The 24,898-nt window shown below is 41.0% G+C and overlaps 1 protein-coding gene across 7 annotated transcripts in view; it reads left to right on the top strand.

The window, feature by feature from the left end:
* LOC122555774 (diacylglycerol kinase delta-like) overlaps positions 1-24,898 on the top strand; it is a 152,516-nt gene that overhangs the window by 116,877 nt on the left and 10,741 nt on the right. For 6 of the 7 annotated variants that reach the window (XM_043701902.1, XM_043701900.1, XM_043701899.1 and 3 more), the window contains 9 exons: positions 1,514-1,610; positions 6,529-6,636; positions 7,229-7,342; positions 11,575-11,709; positions 12,524-12,678; positions 14,321-14,432; positions 18,126-18,218; positions 21,171-21,290; positions 24,063-24,180. In XM_043701902.1, the coding sequence (XP_043557837.1) occupies positions 1,514-1,610; positions 6,529-6,636; positions 7,229-7,342; positions 11,575-11,709; positions 12,524-12,678; positions 14,321-14,432; positions 18,126-18,218; positions 21,171-21,290; positions 24,063-24,180 (1,052 nt within the window). Of the gene's footprint in view, positions 1-1,513; positions 1,611-6,528; positions 6,637-7,228; positions 7,343-11,574; positions 11,710-12,523; positions 12,679-14,320; positions 14,433-18,125; positions 18,219-21,170; positions 21,291-24,062; positions 24,181-24,898 lie in introns of those variants that run through there. The other variant, XM_043701905.1, reaches the window with a different exon arrangement.

Here is a 24,898-nt window from a genome sequence, read left to right as displayed (position 1 = left end):
ACTCCAGGAAAAACAGCCCCAGCCTATTCAATGTCTCCCTACGGCTCAAATCCTTCAACCCTGGCAACCTCTTTGTAAATTTTCTCTGAACTCTTTCAAGTTTCACAACATCTTTCCGATAGGAAGGAGACCAGAATTGCACGCAGTATTCCAAAAGTGGCAGAAACAATGTCCTGTACAGCCACAACATGACCTTCCAACTCCTGTACTCAATGCTCTGACCAATAAAAGAAAGCATACCGAACACCTTCTTCACTATCCTATCTAACTGCAACTCCACTTTTAAGGAGCTATGAACCTGCACTCCAAGGTCTCTTTGTTCAGCAACACTCTCTAGGACTTTGCCAATAAGTGTATAAATCCTGCTAAGATTTGCTTTCCCAAAATGCAGCACCTTGCGTTTATCTAAATTAAACTCCATCTGCCACTCCTCAGCCCATTTGCCCATCTGATCACAGTCCTGTTGTAATCTGAGATAACCTTCTTCGCTGTCCACTACACCTCCAATGTTGGTGTCATCTGCAAACTTACTAACTGTACCTCTTATGCTTACATCCAAATCATTATATATATGACAAAAAGTAGTGGACCTGGCAATGATCCCTGTGGCACTCCACTAGTCACAGGCGCCCCTTCTGAAAAGCAGCCCTCCACCACCACCCTCTGTCTTTTACCTTTGAGCCAGTTCTGTATCCAAATGGCTAGTTCTCCCTGTATTCCATGAGATCTAACCTTGCTAACCAGTATCAAATGGGGAACCTTGTCGAACACCTTACTTATGCTGCATCTCTAAGTCTTCCTTCATCAAATATTTTTATTTTTTCAGTCCAACTCCACCCAGACTCTGCAACAGATTATCCTTTCATTATGCTTCACAATTACTCTCCTACTTCAAGCCTCCATCTATCCACCAAACCCCAACAAATTTCCATATTCCTGATACTATAGCTAATTATTCTGCCAAAGACTTCACCAGTTTCTGTCCTAACACATCAGCTCTATATTCAGTATTTACTGCAGCATTACTTGCACCCGGCATTGACTGGCAGTATGCAGGGGAACAGGTGTTGACAGACAGGTTATTTCAGATGCAGTGTTGATGAGCAGTATGCCACAGACTCAGGTCAACTGTCAGTATACCTGGGATGTAGTGTTGACTGTCAATATGTCTGGGATGTGCTTTGACTGTCAGTATGCCCAGGTTTCAGTGTTAACTGTCAGTATGCCTGGGATTTGGTGTTGACTGTTGGAATGCCTGGAATTTGGTGTTAACTGTTGGAATGCCTGGGATTTGGGGTTGACTGTCAATATGTTGGGTTTCAGCAGTAACCAGTTGGTCATTATTGATGGGTGGCATAGCTGCATACTAGATAGCTCATACCCAGCAATATAACTTGTTTTATTGACCACTGGTTCAATATGAACTGGCTATACAAGTGAGAAGTGATGGAATTTGGTTTTGATGCTTGGTGTCTCCTTGAACTGTATTTAACTTTTTATAGTATTTCCTCAGGAGTCGTACAAAAAACATGATGTGGTATGGGGTTCTCGGAACTAAGGAGTTGCTGCATAGAACCTACAAAAACCTCGAGCAGAAAGTACTATTGGAGGTGGGCATTTCATTTACTTTCACCAACTCTTGAACATCTGACCTTGGTGACCTTCTTGAATAATGTATTTCAAATTAATCTTCAAATAAGGGATGTTAGAGCTGGTGGTCTAAGCATTGTGCTCAGGACTTCTGCCTATGGACAGCATGAGTCAGATATCATCCAGCTCCAACTCTGCATTTTCCCATTTTGGATCTCTATGAATTTTGCCCAACCACAACAATCAGTTCTAATTCAGAGGTTTGATGTTTGAGTTGGGGTTTAGAGTATGTAATCTGGGCTGTTTTTGGTGCCTGAGGGCTGCAATCTTTCAGATGAGACATTAAATGCAGGTCCTTTCTGACAGCTTAAATGGATGTAAAAGATTTCTTGACATTATTTGAAGAAGTTCTCTTGTGGCCTGGGCATTATTTCTTCCTTGGTCAGAATGATCTAAAACTCATTAACAAATCAGTTTATCAAATTGCTAATTGAGATTTTGCTGTCTGGAGTTTGCACATTCTCTCCGTGTCTGCGTGGGTTTCCTCCGGGTGTTCTGGTTTCCTCCCACAGCTCAAAGATGTACAGGTTAGGTGAATTGGCCATGCTAAATTGCCCATTGTGATCAGGGATGTGCAGGTTAGGTGCATTAGTCAGAGAAATGTGGGGTAATAGGATAGGGGAATGAGTCTGGGTGGGATACTCTTCGAAGGGTCTGTGTGGACTTGTTGGGGTAAAGGGCCTGTTTCAACACTGTTGGGTATTTGTGCCATTTGATATACCATTAGAGAGTAAAACTCGCTATCCATTGTTCTTTCATGTACTTCTAATTAGTTAGAGCATGAGTTAGACACAGCGAGAGGGTCCATCTATACTTCTCAGATCTCACCTGTGTATGTATGATACACATATGAATTTCACTGCCTATAGTGATTGTCCTTTACTTGTTACCTTGCTGAGGAAGAGTCTTTGTGACAGGATTGAGGGACGCTTTATCCTTCGGTCTCACATTTGTGCTAACTGAACGTGGATTACACAAAGATTTTTAAATCTAGGATTCCAGCGCAGTACTGGTGATGTAGAGTGATATACCAGCAATCCAGGGCTAGATTTGAATTCAAGTTCCAGTGGTGGCAATCTGATATGTAACCTTCTGTATTACAAAGTGCCATTGTGTGAAAAGGCACTTTCTAACTTTGTATTACCTAGTCTGACTGTCTCACCCTATTCGGATTAATGCATTAAACTTTTGGTGCTGAACTCAGGAAAGATATTTTGGCTCTGCAGTGTTGGGGGGAAAGATTCACAAAAACAGTACTAGGGCTAAAAGAAAATTATGTTATGTGGACAAGTTGTATAAATTTGGTTGATACATACACAGTTTAAATGGATGAGGTGTGGTCTAAATGGGATGCTAAAAATTAGAAATTAATTCATTAATGCAGGGAAACTACTTTGGTGGGAGGACCTGACTCCTAGGTCAGGTGCAAAAGCAAACATGTAGTGGACGGTTTGCATCTCACTACCTGAAGGATATTGATGATTCTGCTGACTGTTCAAATGTCTCTTCACATATACTTTTCTTGATTCACCGGTGTTGTTGATGGCTGAATCTTAAGATTGTTTCCTGGTTATCTCATTCATCTTCACAATATGCTGCCATTTTCTTTAAAAGAAACCAATTCAAATTTGTATTTAATATCATTGTAAGGCACAGTACATTGACATTAACTTGACTGTATTCAGATAATGAAACAACATATCTGAACTGCTGTAAGATGGATTTTGTAAAGGTCAGTCTAGTTCCACTAGTTCCGTTAAATATCCAAACTAAAATTTTTGTTGAGACATTATGTATGCAAATTATTTTGATATTGCATTCATGATTTATGATAAATAAGGCAAATAAATAATACAGTTAAAATCCTTTAAAAGTCAAATGAGTCACACCTGAATTCAAACTGTTCTTCATTTGGTATTACAATACCTTTCCACAGGAGTCATTGTGCAGTGCTCCGAAGTGGGAACCCTGACCACTGTTCCCTTCCCTAACCCAAGGCCTCCGTGGCTGATCCTAATACGAGCTTACTGCTATTTCTTTGAAACTAGCTAACTCTAAGAATCAAACCTGGAACAAAATACTGCGGCACGGTGGCTCAGTGGTTAACACTGCTGCCTTGCAGCATCAGGGTCCCAGGTTCGATTCCAACCTCGGATGACAGTCTGTGTGGAGTTTGCACGTTCTCCCTGTTTCTGCGTGGGTTTCCTCCCACAGTCCAAAAATGTACAGGTCAGGTGAATTGGCCATGTTAAATTGCCCACAGTGTTAGATGTATTAGATGCAGAGGGTAATGGGTGGGTTACTCTGCGGAGAGTCGGTGTGGACTTGTTGGACCGAAGGGCCTGTTTCCACACTGTCTAATCTAATCAACCCTCAGCATGATATACTGATCATTGCTCCCAAACTCAATACAAAGATTGCAGAAAGAGAGTCAAAACAAATACTGGTAACCACAGGAATTGCAGGCAGGTTTGGGTCACTGTTGAAGATGCAGATATTCTGAAACAGATATTTTGAGCCTGTAATGTACCGTTCAAAATGGAGGCTGTTGTTTCATGAACTTCTACATGATTGACTCAGTACAGTTTGCTTATTCATGATGTGCACTTTACTTACGAAAGACATTGCATTGTTATTAAAGTCAGCTTCAGTGGAATAAAGGCCAGTGTAGACTGATTGGACAGAATAACTTATTTCTGCTGTGTATTCCATCTAAAATAGATTTGAATGGAACTATGTCTTAACTTTTAAGATTGGATTATGTAAATTTATGTGCTTTTGACTGCCTTGTAGCTTGTTTTGCAGAATGAGGAAGATTGTTAATTATGATTGCAGTGGTAGATGGAGTTTAATTGAGATAAATGTGAGGTATTGTATTTTGTAAGGCAAACCAGGGCAGGACTTATATAATTAATGGTAGGTCCCTGGGAGTGTTGCTGAACAAAGAGACCTTGGAGTGCAGATTCATAGTTCCTTGAAAGCGGAGTCGCAGTAGATTGGGTGATGATAAAGGCGTTTTGCATGCTTGCCTTATTTGGTCAGAACATTATGTATAGGAAGTAGGAGGTCAGGTTGTGACTAAACAGGACATTGGTTAGGCCACTTTTAGAATACTGTGTACAATTCTAGTCGCACTTCTATAGGAAGGATATTGTTAAACTTGAGAGGGTGCAGAAAAGATCTTTGGTGGATGTTGTCGGGACTAGAAGGTTTGAGAGGTAGGGAGAGGCTGAATAGGCTGGAGTCTTTTTCCCTGAAGCATTGCAGACTGAGGGGTAATCTTATTGAAGTTTATAAAATCTTAAGGGGCTTGGATAGGACCGACCAGCCAAGGTCTTTTTCCCACGGTTGGGAAGTCCAAAACTAGAGGGCATAGGTTTAAGGTGAGAGGGGAAAGACTTAAAAAGGACCTGCACCTCATGGAGAGGGTGATGTATGTGTAGAATGAGCTGCCAAAGAAAGTGTTGAAAGCTGGTACAGTTACAATATTTGAAAAGTATCTGGATGGGTATATGAATAGGAAGGGTTTAGAGGGATAAGGGCCAAATGCTAGCAAATGGCGCTAGGTAAAATTGGGATGTCTGATTGGTGTGGGCGATGTTTGCTTGCTGCATGACTCTAAGGGAATCTATCCTTAAAATCTGATCTAGGCCATTTAAGTGAAATCAGGAAACAAATTTTCCATGTGAGAGGTGATAAAACTCTCTCTCCAAAAAGCTGGGTACTGAGTCAACTGAAATTTTCAACATTGATATTGATAGCTTTTTCTTGGGATCAATGGGTATGGTCTTCGAGGAGAAAGTGAGGACTGCAGATGCTGGAGATCAGAGCTGAAAATGTGTTGCTGGAAAAGCGCAGCAGGTCAGGCAGCATCCAAGGAACAGGAGAATCGATGTTTCGGGCACAAGCCCTTCTTCAGGAATGAGGAAAGTGTGTCCAGCAGGCTAAGATAAAAGGTAGGGAGGAGGGACTTGGGGAAGGGGCATTGGAAATGCGATAGGTGGAAGGAGGTCAAGGTGAGGGTGATAGGCCGGAGTGGGGGTGGGTGCCCGAACGCTTTTTGATAAACGCTTCTGGACTCTTTTTTAAAGATTAGGTGGAACACCTTAAATAAAATTTATGGACAAATTTTTTAATTTTAGTTTCAGTGTGGGGTGTTTCTACAGGCTTCTTAACTAAAGATGGATGTGTAAAGCAATAATTCCTGGGAAAACTCAGCACCGCTTTCCTAACCTGCAATCTTCTTCCTGACCTCTCTGCCCCCACTCCCACTCCGGCCTATCACCCTCACCTTGACCTCCCTCCACCTATCGCATTTCCAACGCCTCTCCCCCAAGTCCCTCCTCCCTACCTTTTATCTTAGCCTGCTGGACACATTTTCCTCATTCCTGAAGAAGGGCTTATGCCCGAAACGTCGATTCTCCTGTTCCTTGGATGCTGCCTGACCTGCTCCGCTTTTCCAGCAACGCATCTTCAGCTCATCAATGGGTATGGAACAAAGGAGGTAAATGGAGTCATGATATAAATCAGAATTGGCCTATTTGAATGATGGGAATATCTTGAGCAGATCCACAGTGTGAAAGTACCCTGCCTGACCCACTGGACTGTCATCTTTTGTTTCTAAACATCTGGCAGTATCTTTCACCATTAGTACTTGTTCATTGTTTGCCCACTAATCTGTGTCTTTCCTTATCACCAGCACTGAGTGATTATATGCATTGGGCTCAGGCAGGTAGACATACCACCAACTTTCCTGTATCTTTTTGCTGGAGTTCTATTTGTACTGACACAGATAATTTCATAATGGGTTATTGACAGTATTTTGTGTTCATATTGCTGTTTGCCTTGTGCTAATGTTTCTTTCACCCTGTTGTGCAGTGTGATGGACAGCGCATCCCTTTGCCAAGCCTGCAGGGCATTGCAGTACTAAATATCCCCAGCTATGCAGGTGGCACCAACTTCTGGGGCGGAACCAAGGAAGATGATGTAAGTGCAACTTAAAAGAGTTTGTATTAAATAAAAATGAGTGCAATGGCTTCCTTTCGTCTGAAATCGGATTTAGGTATCGCTGACAAAACCAGCATTTATTGTCCATTCCTAATTGTCCTTGAACAAAGTGGTTTGTTAGGTCATCTCAGAAAGCAGCTAAGAGTCAGCCACATCACTGTGAGTCCTGAGTCATGTAGGCCAGTCCACGTAGGGATAGCAGATTTCCTAAAGGGCATTAGTGAACCAGATGTGTTTTTGCAAAAATCAATAATAGTTTCATGATCATCATTATAGATGACAAACTTTCGAATCCAGATTTTATTAATAGAATTTGAATTCCCCTAGTTGACATGGTGAGATTTGAAACAGTACCTCCAAATATTTACTTGGCCTTCTGGGTTACTAGACCAGTGATACTGCAACTATGCCACAATCTTTCCAGCTTGATGAGATTACAGGCAGTGTTCCTTTTGCTGCGGGGTGAAATAGAAATTACAGAGCTGAATATTTGTATTCAGAAAGTAATGAAGCACACTCTTTCTTATATGCTGACATCATTGTTAACTTTTGTTGATTCTTTATTCTGCAGATTTTCACTGCCCCTTCTTTTGATGATAAGATCCTTGAGGTAGTTGCTGTGTTTGGCAGTATGCAGATGGCGGTCTCACGAGTTATCAATCTTCAACACCATCGAATTGCTCAAGTAAGAGAGCACATCCCTTACCCATTTGCTTCCTTTCTTTCCCTTATGTTTTCTTCCTCTTATATCCTGACAAATATTTTGACTCCTTTGTTCACAACTCTATTGTGCCAGCAAGAAGGCTACCACTGGCTAAGCCGGTGTTTATTGCCCATCCCTAACTGTGTTTGAAAAGGTGAGCTGCCTTTTTGAATTATTGCACTCTGTGGAGAGTAGGTACACCTCAGTACTGAAGCCCCAAGTGTCAGGATTTGTAACAGGTCCCAATGTTCTGTGAATTCCAGTAGGTTCCTCTGCGCCACTTTCGAGTTACACATTTAACTTTCAAGTTTCACTACATTGAAACTTGAAACACTGAAGGCAACCCCAAAATCAATACCCTGTTAGTTCTGTTCTTCAATCTATCTATTGATGCGCAAACCTTCCTCTGAAGAATCTCACTTATTTCCAAATCATTTATTCTAACATTAGATGTGACTTTTGGCAGTAATTCTTTTACTCAACAAAATCTTTTGCAACTACTCTGTATTTGGAAAGTAGCAAATTATTCAGAATGTCGGTTGTAGCTCCAAAGGTTCATTCGACTGCCTTGACTATGGAATCCTGTCCTGTTTTATGGTTTGGCACTTACTCTCCAAGCATTTTGTGATTCTTTCTTCACAAGGCTATTCCAGATACCTCCACATCCCACATTTTGCAAGTACCACAGATCATAGCTTTAATGGTCCCCAAGTGAAACACAATTCTTAGACACAATGAATAACAAATAATAATCAAGATAGCAGGACCATGGATACAAAACTGATTGATGGATGAGAAACAACCAGTAATGATTTATGTATATTTTTCAGGCTGGAAAAAGGTTTGTAGTGGAGTTCCACAGAGTTCAGTTTTGGGACCTCTGCTTTTGCTAATATATGTTAATATTTTCAATCTTGGTATACTGGGGGCAATTTCCAAGTTTGTGGTTGATGCAGAAGTTAGATGCATTGTAAACGGTGAGGAGGACACTGATTAATTGCAAAAGATCATTGACAATAGCAGTGGTCGGACAATGGTACTGAAGAGATGTGCTCTGGAAATTGTCACACATCTAAGCTGTTCCAGTGCACCTAAAGCACTGGCATCTCCCTGACCATGTTAAAAATTGGTAGGGAATATTCTGTACAAAAAAAGCAGAGCAAATTCAGCCTGGCCATTTACCACTCTATTTGCCACTCCTTTTATCAATCTACTTTCCATCACTGAAGTGATGGGAGGTATCATCAGCAATGCTGTCAGGCAACACTTGCTTCACAATAACCTGCTCACTGACTCAGTTTGGGTTCTGCAAGGGCCTCAGCTCCTTAGTTCATGATAGCCTTGATTCAAACATGGGGTGAAGAGCTGAATTCCAGAGGTCAGGTGAAAGTGACTGCCCTTAACATCAAGGTCTGAGTGTGGCATCCAGGAGCCTTAGCAGAACTGGGATCAGTGACAATCTGGGGGGACATCTCTCTGCTAGTTGGAGGTAAACCGGGCACAAAGGCAGAAGATTGTGGTTTTTGGAGGTCAATCACCTCAATTCCGGAACAAATCTGGCCTAACCATTTTCAGCAGCTTCATCAGTGACTTTCCTTCCATCACAAGGTCACTAGTGGGAATGTTCAGTGATGATTTCAAAATGTTCATCCCCATTTGTTCTGCTCAGATACTGGTGCATTGCATGCCCAACTGCATCAAGATCTGGACATTGTTCAGGCTTGGGCTGACAAGAGGCAGTAACATTTGTGCCACGCAAGTGCCAGGCAATGACAATCTCCAGCAAGAATGTAATCATCAGCCTTTGACAACCAATGACATTACCATCACTGAATCCCCCAGCAGTCTGGGGGTTACCATTGACTAGAAACTGAACAAACTAGCCATGTAAATACTGCCCGAAAAGTCGATTCTCCTGTTCCTTGGATGCTGCCTGACCTGCTGCGCTTTTCCAGCAACACTTTTTCAGCTCTGATCTCCAGCATCTGCAGTCCTCACTTTCTCCTCAAATACTGTGAATACAAGAGGTCAATGGTCAGAAGTTAAGAACGCGACAACAACTAACTCATTTCCTGACTCCCCAAAGCCTGGCCACCATCTACATGTCACAAGTCAGGAATGTGATAGAATACTCCTTACAGGATGAATCTACCAGCCTGGATGAGTGCAACTCCAAAAATACTCAAGAAGCTCGCAATAATCCAGGACAAGGCAACTGCTTGATTGGCACTACATAACTAAGCATTCACTGCCTCCATCACTGATGCACAGTTGCAGCAGTGTGTTCTGTTTATAATGTGCAATGCAAAAATTCAGCAAAGCTCCTTAGACAACTCCTTCCTATCATTTAAAAGGACAAGAGCAGCAGACATGTAGGAACATCATTACTTGCAGTTTTCTCTTCAAGCTACTCACAGTGCTGAAGTAGTCAAAAATCACACAATATCAGGTTATAGTCCAACAGGTTTATCTGAAAACACCAGCTTTTGGAGCACTGCTCCTACACCTCTACATCATGCTAACTTGGTAATATATCACCATTCCTTCACCTTGCATACTGTTAGCCTTGACATTGTGGCTCTATCTACACCAAATGATAACAGCATTCCACAGACTGCTCACCATCACTTTTTCAAGGGTAAGTAGGGATGAGTCATAGTCAGCGAGTGACAGACACATCCCATGAGTGAATTTTCTTAAAATATTTGTGGTGTTAATAAGCCTATAGTGTGCAAGAGCAAGGAGGTTAAGCTGAATTTGTCTTAGTCAGAGCTCAGCTGGAATATTGTATGAAGTTAGAGGCACCATATTTGGGAAGGATGTGAAAACATTGAAGAGTATGCAGAATAGATTTAAGAGAATGTTTCCAGGCAGAGAAACTTAAGTTGTGAAGATAGATTAGAGAAATTGACTGTTTTCCTTGGAGAGAAAAAGGCTGAGAAGAGATTTGAAAGAAGTTTTCAAAATCATCAGGAGACTGGGTAAAGTGGATCGGGAGCATTTTTTTCCAGCTTATAACATGATCATGAACAAGAGGATTCAAATATAAGGTAATTTGCAAAAGAAGCAAATGTGATTGAGGAACATCTTTTTTCACACAACAAGTACTTAGGGTCTGAAATGCTACCTGGATGCGTGGTGGAGGCAGGTTCGTTTGAGGCTTTCAAGAGGGCACTGAATGATTATTTAAATAAAAACACTATTCAGGTTCAGTTGGAAAGGCAAGAATTTGGCACTAAGTTATAATGCTCATTCAGAGAGATGGTGTTGATGCAATGGGCCAAATAGCTGCCTCCTGTGCCGTAGCAATTCTGCAAAATCTTATTTATGTTACCCCACAAACATAAGTTGGGGTAATACAACCTCAAAACTCCACTGTATATCGGGGTAAACTCTACACCTCACATTCCATTCTCATGACTCATTTCTCACCAATAAATTCACTGTTATATTTATACACTAGCCAACTTCTAAAGAAAGAAAAGTCAATCAGAGAATGTTCCTTATGTAAGTAGTTACTGATTCCAAACAACCTGTCAAGAAAACATAGAATACTGTCAATAAAACCCCAAGTTACAGAGCTGGCAATGCAAACAGGCTCCAGACTGAAGGGTAAAGCTTAAGTAAAAAGCCACCTGTACTATAACTGTGAAACACAAGCCACTGCTTGTATAGTTAGAGCAATGGTAAAGGAAATGGAATCGGAATTGGAATTGTGGAGTAGAACCCAAAAAATAAAGTGAACATTAAACCTGTAGAATAGTTGTAAAATCCAGTTGATTCACCGGTGGCCTACACGTAAATTAAGACCCATATTGCATTGTTAACTCAGTGCACTCTGAATTGTGGTAGAAATTCTCAGGGTAACTAGAGGTTAGAAATAATTAACTTTCCCAGTGTTACTCACATCCTGACAGCAAATAAACTAAGATAAGAAAGAATGCAGCTATTAAAGCTGAGAATGTGATGGTTTATTCATAGATTTCGACAGCAAAAGCAGATTAATCTCCTCAGTACTTTTGCTTTTTTATCTCAAGTGCTGTGAAGTCACCTGTTTGCTAGGTAATAGCAATATGTAAAATGGCTTAATGTGCTCTTTAACAGAGCAGTTGTAAGTGTGAATGCGAGACTTGGCAAATTGTAAATCAGCCTTTGGTGCAATTTAGGTTCCTGCTTTACCTAAGGACTTTTTTTTGTCCCACTTCTGCCTCAAGTGTCGTGCCGTAAAGATCACAATCCTCGGTGATGAAGGAGTACCGGTGCAAGTGGATGGAGAAGCCTGGATCCAGTCCCCTGGCTACATTAAAATCATTCACAAGAACCGTGCCCAGATGCTAACCAGGGATAGGGTACGTATCAGCTCGAATGTGTTTTTTTTATCGGTTCATGGGGTGTGGATGCAACTGGCTAAGCTAGCATTTCTTGCCCATAGAGTTAACCACATTCCTGTGAATCTGGAATCACGTGTAGACCAGACCAGATAAGGACAACAAATTTCCTTCCCTGAAGAACATTGGTGAACCAATGGGTTTAAGTACGAAATATGGAGCGTGACTAATACAACAGGGTTAAATGAGAAACTAACCAGTACATCAAAAATGTTCCATTCTTCAGGTGTAAAGGAAATCGTTCAGTAAGGGCCTATGGAGCCCAAAGTATCACTGTATTGGTATTGAGTAGATGATCCCCATCAGTGATCATAGCACATTCCAGTCCACATTTGAAATGACACACTAAAATTACACATATCTTTGTTGATTGAAAATCCTAGCTTCAAAGCTTTTGCCTGACCGCATCTAATAAATACATCGATACATAGAAAAGTATCTTATGTATGGAAATAGATTTTAACATCTGCCTTAATCTGATGTTTTCAATCAATTATCTCCTGAAGTTTATTTTGTGGTATAGTGCTTGGTGTTTTTTTCTGAAACACTTTATTAAACTTTGAACTGTGACACCAGGTGAAAATGCAAAACTTGCAATATCATGATGAATTGGGAGACAGAAACTGCAGACACACCAATATTACAAGGATTGCTGCAATTTCTTCTTGTCCAACCATGCTTATGCAGCTGTAGTTTGGATTTGGTTAAATGATTTTGTGGGAGGATGGCTTTTAATGTTAATCACATATTGTGATTGGGTATTCTCATGCCACAGGCTTTTGAGAGTACCCTCAAGTCTTGGGAAGACAAGCAGAAATGTGAACTACCTCGCCCATCCTCTCAACATGCCTTGCAACCTGAGATAGTTTCAGAAGAGGAAGCTGCTGAGATCAATCAATTTGGCCGAGCGGCTGGAACACTCATCCACAGGTACGAGAGTCAGCAGAAGACCAATCCCAGACACTGATCTGTCTGATTTGTGATCTGGCAAAACTTTTAACATCATACAATCATGGAGACACAGAAGATGGCCATTTGATCCATTGAGTCCATGTGTCTTTCTTCAGGCTGGAGAGCCAAGGGTAGGCATTTCACGCTGAGACTCTGCTTTAGGGGCAAGAGTCTGGGAAGGCCTCAAATTCTAGACCTTGTGTAACATCACATACTGACCACTGCCTGATGATGAAAGAGTTGGTTTATTTTGAACCATCGACATACTAAAGTGGGGGACGAATCTCCAACTAAAGTTAAACACGACTTATTATGCCACATTGGGCAGTCCAGTAGACTAATTGAAATAGAGCCGGGGATACGAGAGCCATAAACTTTTCATTCCACAGTCAAACAAATTTTAAAAAACTCTGTAATCATACCTGTGACACTCAATGCCAATGTTTACATTACAAAAGGGAGTTGAAGAACTGCCTGTCAGTTACATGATATATTGTGGAGAACCAATTAAGAATTATAAGTTGTCTATTTTATTTTGTAAAGGGCATCATGTTGCTTCGGATAAATTCAGTTATAAGCTTTTTTTTAATACTGTAGTTATAGAGGCCAAGGTAAGAGGTAACGGCTGTATGGTTGATGGGGAAATGGTGGCTCCCATCCAACGTGCACCCATTTAAGCTCCTGGTCATAAAGGTCAATCAGCACCAGGTTTCTTCCTTTGATCCTGACCTTGTGCTTTGTTATTTTCTGGTCAGTTTTTGGATTTGGCTGACTTGGCAGCAAACCTCTCAGTCCAGAAAAATGTTTATCCTCTTTACTGTCTTCACCATGGAGCAACCCCATTTTGGCCAACCTTGCATTCATTACTCTGCTTTACGTTTCCCAAAGTTATGGACTGAGCCAGACCCCCTTAAAACATTTCAAGAAAGTAGCCCAGACACTAACTTTTCCAGGTGTTTTAAGCAGGTGTAAGTTAATATTCCAGGAGTGATGCAGCTGGCCCAACCGCTTCATTATAAACAAAACAGCATTTATTTGCAAGATTACCGAATGAAACGCAAACTAAAGAGAACAGAATGTAGAATAACTTAACCTATCTGAAAACCCAACAGATTATCCCAACTTAATGATGCTATTCCAAACACTTGCAACAATCCCCGTAAACGCCTGTTTGAAAAAAAAGGAAAAATCCAATACAATTTCTTACAGGAGAAATGTCAGAGAAAAGGGATCAGCATGGACCTGCTTCTTTGGAACCAGCATTTTCACAACTGACTGCTTGCTCAAACCAAACCAAACCAGAGAAAAGCTGAGCTGGGAGAACAGATCACTCCCTTTCATTGTTCAAGTGTTCTTCTTAAAACTTGAAGGCGTTTTGCCTGAGGCAACATATGTTAACTATAATCAACTTGGCCCAAAAACCCTTCAAACCTAGACACCCCAGAACCTGTGTCTTTACAATCGCATTGGAAAAAACACAAGGACAACATAATCTTGTTAAAGGAGCAGCGTTATCACACCAAAAATCTTCTCAAAATCTCTGACTTCCATTCTGTTAATCCGTTAGCTGACATTCTCCCTTTTTTGTGTTCCTTCAATTTTTCCTCTTCCCTTGATCCAGGATTCGGGAGACAGCACAACTGCATCATACCATGGAGCAGGAGCTTGCACATGCAGTAAATGCCAGTGCCAAATCCATGGACAAAGTTTACGCAAAGTCGAAAACAACTGAGGTAAGAAATGGTGGTGAAATCTGTGATCAGTGGGGATGTGACTCTCCAGACAGACAGATTGGATAGTCCATACAGATCGAAAGGTGAAAGATCAAGTCACTGTAGCCTTCCCAGACCATAGAGCTGCTCTCACGTTAGAAATTGATGACTGTTGGGGGTTTAAGCTGAGTGTTAACACAGCTCAGATGAGCAGAGAGGTTGAGAAGTACAGTCTTTCATGATGATCAATGGAAGGAGTTGAACACACATTGTTGGCATCACTCTGCATCACAATCCAGCCAACTGTGCTAACCTATACAGATCTGTAGCTGAGCCAGACTCTGTTTCCAAGTACAAAAGTCGAAATTGCTGGAAAAGCTCAGCAGGTCTGGCAGCATCTGAGGAGAGAAATCAGAATGACAGAAATTACCCTTCCTCAGCGCTCGACCCAAAACATTAACTCTGATTTCTCTCCATAGATGCTGTCAGACCTGCTGAGCTTTTCCAGCAATTTATATTTTTGTCTCTGATTTACAGCATCCGCAGTTCTTTCAGTTTTTAAGGAATTCATCTATAACTGGTCCAGACTCTGTATGGGTATTCTTAGCCGCAGCCAGGTCAAGCCAAGGCACAATTTGCACTGCCATTCTAATTTGCATTAAGGCAATATATTATTTTCCAAGGGGGTATCCAAAACTCATTGCAATAATATGGACAAGATCTTATGAAGACTCTTGTTTTACTTGAATCTAAACTAGGTGGATTCTCACTTCCTCATATCTCAGGAAAATAGGACTTGGGAGTATGTCATTTAGGCCTTTCAATATGCTGCACCATTCAACAAGATAATGGTTGATCTGGCTGTGGTCTTATGTTCATTTTCTGGTCTGTGTGCTAATATTCTTGACTCTTTCAATCAGCATACACCCCCCCTTTACCCTTACTCTGTGTTTTCTGCTGCCTAACCAACGACCAAGCTATATCTTAAATTAACCTCCTAATGCATCCTTTTATAATTTTCAAAAGAGGGAGAGAGGCAGAGGGATTGAAGCAGAAACCTGAGGCAACTGAAGTGAATGCGGCTAAAGGGAAAGTTGGGCTGCATAGCAAAAGTGAATGGAGGAAATTGCAGAGTCACGGTTACATCAAGTCCAGGATGGATTTGAAGATAACACTAGATTTTACATTCCAGGTAATCACGGAGTCAGGAATGGTGGGCAATCTGGACTGAAGCTGCTAATCTCACAGAATTCTCACCTGTACACTGAAAACTGAACAGACCTCTTCAGTTGCTTCATCAATCACCTTCCCTGCATCATTATGTCAGAAATGGGAAGGCTCACTGATAATTGCAGAATATTTAACACCATTCATGAGATCTCAGATATTATAGCAGTTGGTATCCATATGTAACAAGATCTGGACAAAATCCAAGCTTGGGCTGACAAGTGGCAAATAGCATTTGTGCCGCAAGGTTACAGACAATGACCATCTCCACCAAAATTGAATCTAACAATTGCCCCTTGATATTCAGCGCCCTCGCCATTGTTGAACCCATCACTGTCAATGTCCTGGATAGTTGCCACTAAACTGAAACTGATCTGAACCAACCATAAAAACACAGTGGCAAATCAGAGGTTTGGAATTCTGCAATGAGTAATTCACATCCTACTGTTGCAATGCCTGTTTTGCATCTACAAGGCACAAGTTAGGCATGTATTGGAATACTCTCCACTTGCCTGGATGAGTGCAACTCCAACAACCCTGACGATATTCAACACATTTCAGGACTCAGTAGCTTACTTGTGTGGAACTCCATCCCCCACATTCGATATTCATCTACAACAATGCATCATATCATCTATTTGATACACTGTAGTACCTCATGAAGTCCCCTTCAACAGCACGATTGAAGCCCATGACCTTAACCATTTGGAAGGAGATGCAGATGCTTAGAAACACCACCGCTTGCATGTTGCCCTTTAAGCCACACACCATCCTGACTTGGAATCACATCACTGTTTTGTTATTGTTGCTGGGTTGATGTCCTGGACGTCCCGTCCTTTCTGACAGCACTGCGATTATACAGTATTGCACTTACACCCCAAGGACTACTGCGATTGAAGGAGGCAATGCAACTCCACTTTCTGCAGGGTAATTTGAGATTGGCAATAAATGTCAGCAGCAAAGCCCACAAGAGTAGGAAATGTTTAAAATAATCTCCCCATTGAGAATAGAGGTAGAGACATGAAGGATCAAGTAAACGTACCTCAATGATGCCATGAAGAAATGAAATAACTGCTGATGGGGCAGCTAAAATATGAATGGAATAGGCTTCAGTGAATTATGGTAACAGAAGGCTGGATTTAGAAATGAATGGACTCTTGATGGGATTGATGGTTTTTTCTGATCAAAGTCTCATGAATATTGCTGGTAATATTTGTATGATATGATGGGTAAAGACAGCATCCAATTTAGTTTTAGTATTCTATCTTGCTGATCATCCTTGAACCAAGCAGTATCTAGATGGACAAATGCATTATGATCCGTTGACTGAGGCACCAGAACTTGATCTTTCAGAGGAAATCAGTAGGAATGCAGAAAAAATACTTGATCATATCTCAAAAGTCTGGTCTTAAACAATAATACCCTGCTGCTTTCAAATTTGCACAAAGAAACCTTATGCCCGAAACTGCCAGCTAACAAGAATTGAATATCCCAAACATTGGTTACCTTGTTCCTGCTTTGATGTTTTGCACAGCGTTTCAATGTGAAAGCTGCACTTATCTCTGTCAAATAAACGGGATGAGTCCCCTAACAACTGAGGGAAAAGTAGGAAGTGAGGCTGCGCAAAATATGTCTTTCTGCAATACCCTGCATGGATCAAGGGATACAGAGAGTGACTCGATATCAAAGGCAGGTCCTAATTCTCCACTGTCCTTGTTGCCAGTCTCCAAAGTTCCATGTAACATCAATTGCAAAAAAATTAAAACTATAAGAATGTAAGTAATAGGAGCAGGAATAGTCCTCTTGGCCCACCAAACCAAATGTTACATCATTCAGTAGGATCATGGCTGCTCTGATTATGGCCTTCTTTGGATCAAGTTTTGCTCATCCATCGTGCCCATCCCTACAAATCTCCATTGAAACCACACACCTAATGCATTAAATTCAGCGTTTTCACCCATGCTTGCAAAGTGCTATATCATCTCTCCTACCTAATCGCTGCAATCTTCCTGAGTCCTACACCCCAACTGATTGAAACTGACCGTTACAACCTTCTCCAGCCTTATGTCCCAGCTCTGAAATCCCAGCCTTCAAATTTAGCTTCTTTTGCATTCTCCACTCAGAAAAAGCACCTTCACCTTTTTCAGCCATTGCTCCTTTAGATTTGTTTGAAAGCTCTTTGTCTTACTATCGTATTACTCTTTTTGAAAAGTCTCCTCAAAATCTCTCTTTGACTAAGTAATCACCTCCCCTGACTTTTATTACAAATGGGTGTTGTTTTTTTTCTCTATGATGGACCTTAGAATGTTTACTGTGCAGAAGGTAGTTCATCAGCGCAAGATATTGTTGTATGTTCTTGAGTGATTTCTTGGTTTCACTGTGAGCTGATGTGAAGTGATGTGTGGCATTAATGACATTACTGTCCAGCAACCTTCCAAGACCTGCTGCAGATTTAAAGTGACTCCCATCTTATGATTTTCTCCAAAGGGCCTGAGTTGCAGCCTAGTGATGGAAATGGTCAACAATGGGAAAGCTTTACACAACGAGACAGAGCTTCTTCTGGCAGGCAAAATGTCTTTGGTAAGAAAAGAGCTAAATAAAAAAAAAACTGAGCCTCGTTTGCTATGCAGAATAACACAGTGAGTTCCAGGTTAACAGCTATTTGAAGTGTCTCAGTAGTTTATATGTACTGTAATGGAATAAGTTGCTTACTAATGGCAAATTGAAGAGTTCCAAAGGTGCAGTGCATTATAGGCTGGAAAGTAACTGAGCAATCTGAAAAATTTACATGTAGAATAGCAAATATTCAAATGGGTTATAGGTTGGAATCTAGTCAAAGTATTCCAATCATCAGCATACAGCATATCAGATACCTGGGAATCAGATGCAGGCTAGAATTCAGTTGAGGGATTTGGGTAGATTAAATGTAGAATCGTTGATTCTAGGAGTAATTAAATCCAGAATGGTTTGGAGAATATGATTTATATATTTGTTTTAGACTCTGCATTAATGGGAATTTAACAGATTTGTTATTATGCAGTTGCAACATTCTAAGGTTTGAAGTGTCAGGTGAATCCTGTGATTTAGAGGTAGAACTAAATCTTTGGAATAAAGCAGTATTTAGTATAAAATCACCACATGATTTTGCTATTTAGCTGATACAAACTTAAAGAAGATTTTTACAGAAGATTTGTACGTCTGACCAGTGAATGCCTTTCTGTGATATTATTTCTTTATTTGCTGTTTGTATCTCTCCTGAAGTCAGTAATATTTGCTGGGGTAACAGTTCTAAATGTCCTGCCAATCTTACAATGCTTCACCCAAATGGTTTATTCACCCTTAAACGTGTGATGCTAATCCCAGATATCAGCAGGGAATTTGACCATGCAGGAACTCTCAAACAAGACTGAACACAGCTGCATGCACAATGCCTGTGCTTTCATCTTTCAATGGTGATAACTGGACAGCAGTTAGAAGCAGGAAACCTGCATCATTTCCCCATTCCCTTTTTCAAAGAACTGAGGCCATATCTATCACTTTCCCCACTGCCTTGAATGAGACTGTGTGGCTGAGCGCGCATTGGGAATTAGAATTACACCTAGAAGAAAGGAAGATGATTGTGGTTGTAAGTAGCTCAATCATCTCAATCTCAGGAAAATCGCTGTTGGATTTCAGCACCTTGTGTAATTCCTCCAGTGTAGAAGCAGCGCATATCCAAAGGCCTCAAAACCTGGAAAACAACTAGACTTGGACTGATAAGTGACAAGTCATATTCATGGCACATGTGCCAGGCAATAACCATCGCCAATAAGAGAGGGTCTAGCAGTCTCCCTTTCTCATTCAATGCCATTACTATCACCCCAGTATCAAAATCCTAGAGATTGCCATTGACCAAATTGAGCTGGACGAGCCATATAAAGAGTGTAGCTATAAGAGCATGATAAGAACTGTGAATTCAGTGATGAATAACTCACTTTCTGATATTCCCCTTACTGTCTGCAAAGTACAAGGTACAAATCCAGGAGTGTGATGCAATAATCTCTGCTTGCTGGGGGGAGTGCAACTTCAACAACACTCAAGGAGCTCAGGACAAAGCTTGCCTGATTGGCACACCGCCCACTATTTTGAATGTTTCTTGTCCACCAATGCAGAGTGGCAGTAGTGTACAACATTTACAAGATGCACTGCAGCAAATGCCCAGTGCTCCTCAGATAGTACTTTGCAAGTTCAAACCTCTACCATCTAGGAAGACAAGGCTGCAGATACAGGGGTATATCACTACTTGCACGTTTCCCTCCAAGCCACATACGATCCTGACATGGAACTACATAGCTTTTCCTTAAGTGTCCCTGGGTAAAAATCCAGAATTCTTTTCTAAACAGAGTTGTGGGTGTCCCTGTGCCGCATAGTTTTCAGCAATTCAAGAAGGTAACTCACTACCATGTTATAGAATCATATAGCACAGAAACAGACCGTTCAGTCCAACCTGTCCATGCTGACCAAGTTTCCCAAACTAAATTAGTCTCATTTGCACTTGGCCCATATCCTTCTAAATCTTTCCTATTCATGTACCTATCCAAATGTCTCTTAAATGTTGTAACTAAACCTCTGTCTACCACTTCCTCTGGCAGTTCATTACACATATGAACCACCCTCTGTATGCAAACATTGCCCCTTAGGTCCGTTTTTAATCTTTCTCCTTTCACCTTAAAAATATGTTCCCTAGTTTTGAACTCCCACAGCTAGGGAAAAGACCTTTGCTATTCACCTTATCTATGCCGCTCATGATTTTATAAACATCGATAACGTCACCCTTCAGCCTCCTACGCTCCAGTAAAAAAAGATCCGAGCTTATCCAGCCTCTTCTTTCCCTCAAACTCTCCAATCCTGGCAACATCCTTGTAAATCTTTTCTGCACCCTCACCAATTTAGTAATATCCTTCGTATAGCAGGGCAACCAGTACTGTCCACAGTACTCCAAAAGTGCCCTCAACAGCGTCCACTACAACCATAACATTACATCCCAACTCCTAAACCAATGGTCTGAGCAAGGAAGGCAAGCATTCAAAATGCCTTTTTTACCACTCTGTCTACCTGTGATGAGACTTTCAATTAAATGTATACCTGAACCTCTAGATCACTCTATTCTACAATACTTCCCAGGGTCCTCCCACTTACTGTGTAAGACTTGCTCTTGTTCATCTTACAAAAATACAACACTAATATCTAATGTAGTTGGGATGAAAAGCGTTTTTGATTCAGAGCAAATTGGAATCCTTACTGAATGTGAAATCAAACCCGGTTTTGTGGCAATTTCACATGCATCGGATTAGGTATCCTGTACTACTCCCGGACGCTAGCTGTCTGAAACCCAGAGACCATAACTGCTGAGTCGTTCACTTCTGATCTTTAAACATCATAAAACACAAGAGAGAAAGTACATGAAATTGCGCATGCATGTATTATGCTAGAGTTTGTTTTTATGTGACTACTGCTAAGCGTGCTGCTATATGCTTTCCTTTCTGGCTGCAGCAGTTGGATCCCCCTCAGAAGGATGAACTCACTGGGGCTCTGGCTAATGTGGACTTGCAACTTCGGAAACTAGCAGAGATTCCTTGGCTGTGTCAGCTCATTGAACCAAGTGATGATGAGGTAAGTTTGCAAACTTACAAAGGATTTTACTAAATGAACAATTTGTAGATTGGCACATGTTAGATGGTGTCTGCTTTTTTGCCATTTCTTTCCTTCCCCTCTTGAAGGTGCTGATTTTCCAGAAATACAGTTTTGTCTTCCTTGGTCAGAATGATCTAAAACTCATTAACAAATGAGTTTATCAAATTGCTAATTGAGATTTTGCTGTGTGGAGTTGGCACATTCTCTCCGTGTCTGCGTGGGTTTCCTCCAGGTGCTCCGGTTTCCTCCCACAGTCCAAAGATGTGCAGGTTAGGAGAATTGGCCATGCTAAATTGCCCATAGTACATTAGTCAGGGGTGAATGTAGGGTAATGGGTCTGGGTGGGTTACTCTTCGGAGGGTCGGTGTGGACTTGTTGGGCCGAAGGGCCTGTTTCCTCACTGTAGGTAATCTAATCTAATCTAATCTAATTGACTCCAAATGGATGGTGACCAGATGCTTCAGTCCATAAGAATTTGAAGCAGGAGTAGGCAATTTAGTTCCTTAAGTCTATTTCACCATTTAATACAATCAGGGCTGGTCTCACCTTGGCTGCAATTCTACTTTCCTGCTTGCTCCTAATAAGCCTTTAACCTGTTACTGATTAAACATCCGATGATCAACTCCTGAAATGTATTCAGTGTCCTGGTTCAACTAAGTGTCTACTGGTACTCGCCCAGCCTGTCATTCACCTTGATGCAATCATGCTGCATGACATGGGAATTAATGAGCTAACATTAAACTCTCCATTGTCGAAAAGGTACTTGCACTCTGGGGACAAAAGCTAATATTTATGTAGCTGCTAGCAGCCCAATGTCAAGATGGATGGAATTATGGGCCACATGAAATCTTATTTAAAATCTCATTGCTGTACCAACAATGAGTCTCAGGCTTCAATCTCCCTCAAAGACAATGACCAGCCTTCAATCTAATCTGGACAGGACATTGTCTTTGCAGCCGTTCACTCCATAAGTGGAAGATTGTGACCATCGGCCCCAGACCCATGGAATAATCAACTGCCCACTAATGTTTTTCACAGAGAAAACCTCACTTTCACCACTCAGCATGTCAGGAGACCATCAAACATAATAATCGTATGAAGATGTCTTTTAATGGCCTCCTGAGCAGGTGACATATGTTCTTTCCATGAGGTGTAATAATTAAATAACACTATTTGTAAGAAACAGGTGTTAGGTTCTTTTCCAAGGTTTCACACACAAGATGCAATTCACACGCACTAACTTCTGCAAACAGGTAAAACTTATTAAAGCCTGTACAAGCTAGCTGACCCCCTTTGACCCTCTTCACAGGCATGCAAAGTTGAGTCAAAAGAGGCCCCAAACAAAGGAAACACATCCCCTTTACACAGGTCAGTTGGTAATGCTTACAGGTACTCTGCCCACTCCCCACCGCCACCTCCACCCCAATAACCACATGCTAACCGAGGTACAATGGGAGGATGAGGTCATCCTCAGAGATAATGTAAATGCCCTAATCCTGGGGAATTGTTATGCAAACGATTTCCTGACTGTGTGATTCCCCAAAATAATGTAGGTGTGACATGTCCTAGCTTCAGGGGGATGGCTATGAAAGCACTTCTGAATGAGAGTTCAATTTGATAATAGCAGGAGAGTAGTAGTAAATGGCTGGCCAAATGATGTGTGAGTCATCCACATTCCTGCATGAATGTCACCCCCACCCAAAGACAGAACAGTTTAACCTTTTAACATTACATTAATGTCCAGAGAGATAGTACAATTTAATCTTTTAACATTACACAGGGAAGTTCTTTTTATATCCTGGCTAACATTTAACCCTCAGCTAATACCACACAAAGTAGATCTTATCCTCATTCATTTATAAATAGTGTTCCAAATAGTGTTCCTCACTTACCCACAACAAGGATAACAATTCTAATATTATCTAGTGACCATTAAACATTTTGGTACACCTTGAGAATGTAAAGGGTACTCCATTAGCTTTGTTACAGCTCTCACAAAGATTTCTTCTAAAATAACCAAGCCTTGGACTTGATGCCCCTGATTTCAACTAAGGAGAGTGCCCAGGTGTGGAATTGGCACAACTCTGCATGAGACAAGCTCTTTTAATTCTTGGGTCTCATCGCTCAAAAATAGGTTTGCCTCCCACCCAGTCCTTGCATCAATGTTGTGCATATATGGTGATTGTGTATACCTGAAGAGTATTGTATGTATATGACGGGTCCGGGCAGTTATTTATCTGTCTTAGTAATTTACATGTGCATGTGTATGCAACATATGTTTTATTCATTCATGCTACCAAACACCCATCAATTCCAAACATTTCTAATTTGCTAACTAACCTGCCATGGGGCATTGTATCAGATGCTTTCTGAAAGTTCAAAAACGTAACACTCACAGCACTACCCTCATCACTTGCCTGTGTCACCTTGTCAAAATATCAATTAAATTTGTTAGACATGGCCTGTTGTTGAAAACACCAAAGTGATTGTCGAGGATCAACTTATTTTTTCTTCAAATATATATTTGTCTTATACAGTATTATGGCCTGCATCAGCTTTCCCACTATTAATATCAAGCTGACATGCCTGTAGTTTCCAGGCTTAACCTTTGCCCCTTTCTTAAACAACATCATCATGTTTGCAATCCTCCAGGCCCCCAGGACTGTGTTCAGAGAGGCCTTGAAAACCTCTGTCAATGGCTGTCACTGCTGTTACTTCTTTACTATTCTAATGTCTTTGTGTATTGCTCAGGGCCAGTTATTAGAATATTCTAAGCGCACTCGCAGTGCCAAATTTCGTCTTGTGTCAAAGTTAAAAAAAGAAAAGAACAACAAGAACAAGGAAACTAGGGGGAATATGGGACTACCAGGTACGTGTGTGAGCTCTGACCCTCCTTCACTTCTGTGTTATGTGTCCTGTATCTGTAACTTGCATTGTCGTCGTCATCATCTAGATTTGCTGCTGTACAATCTGTTCATGTTTGGAGAGAGTTGCATAAATCATGATCACATGTACATCCACATCTTACCAATCATACCAGTTCCATTATGTTGATGGAATTTTGAATTTTTACACTGCAAATATAACTCCTTGGCTGAGGCATTTGTATTGTTGTATTAAGAGAAATCAGCAAGCCCCATTGTCACCTTTGTTTTTACAATTTCATATCTGATAGTGGTACTGCAGGCTCCTCTATTGTGGTACTGAGATAAAATCATGCACTTGTCCATATATCTTAACCCTGAATTCATCGTCCACTGAAGTTGTAGAAGGCACATGCTTCAGAAGGGTGCACAATGGAGATAGATATTCCAAAGCTGGTCTTTGACATTTGTTTGCAGGATGCGGGTAGAAGTTATTTCCGTGCCAGAAGATAAAGCATTACTTTCCCAATTGTGGTATAAGCCATATATACCAATAGATTCCTGCATTCTATCTAATCTTGATAAATGTACGATAAATGGTCTCCGAGAAACCAAATGAAATGTTAGCTATGGTCATTATTTCTACTGGAAGGTGAATATTTGGTGGTAAGAACTGAATCAAGCCTGACTCTGAGCCTTCTGACAGTGAAATACCATGCTAAC

The sequence above is a fragment of the Chiloscyllium plagiosum genome, chromosome 13 (genome assembly GCF_004010195.1).
Source record: "Chiloscyllium plagiosum isolate BGI_BamShark_2017 chromosome 13, ASM401019v2, whole genome shotgun sequence".
NCBI classification, from domain to species: Eukaryota; Metazoa; Chordata; class Chondrichthyes; order Orectolobiformes; family Hemiscylliidae; genus Chiloscyllium; species Chiloscyllium plagiosum.
Note: the sequence above shows the minus strand (reverse complement) of the source record. Positions and strands in the feature narration are given on the sequence as shown.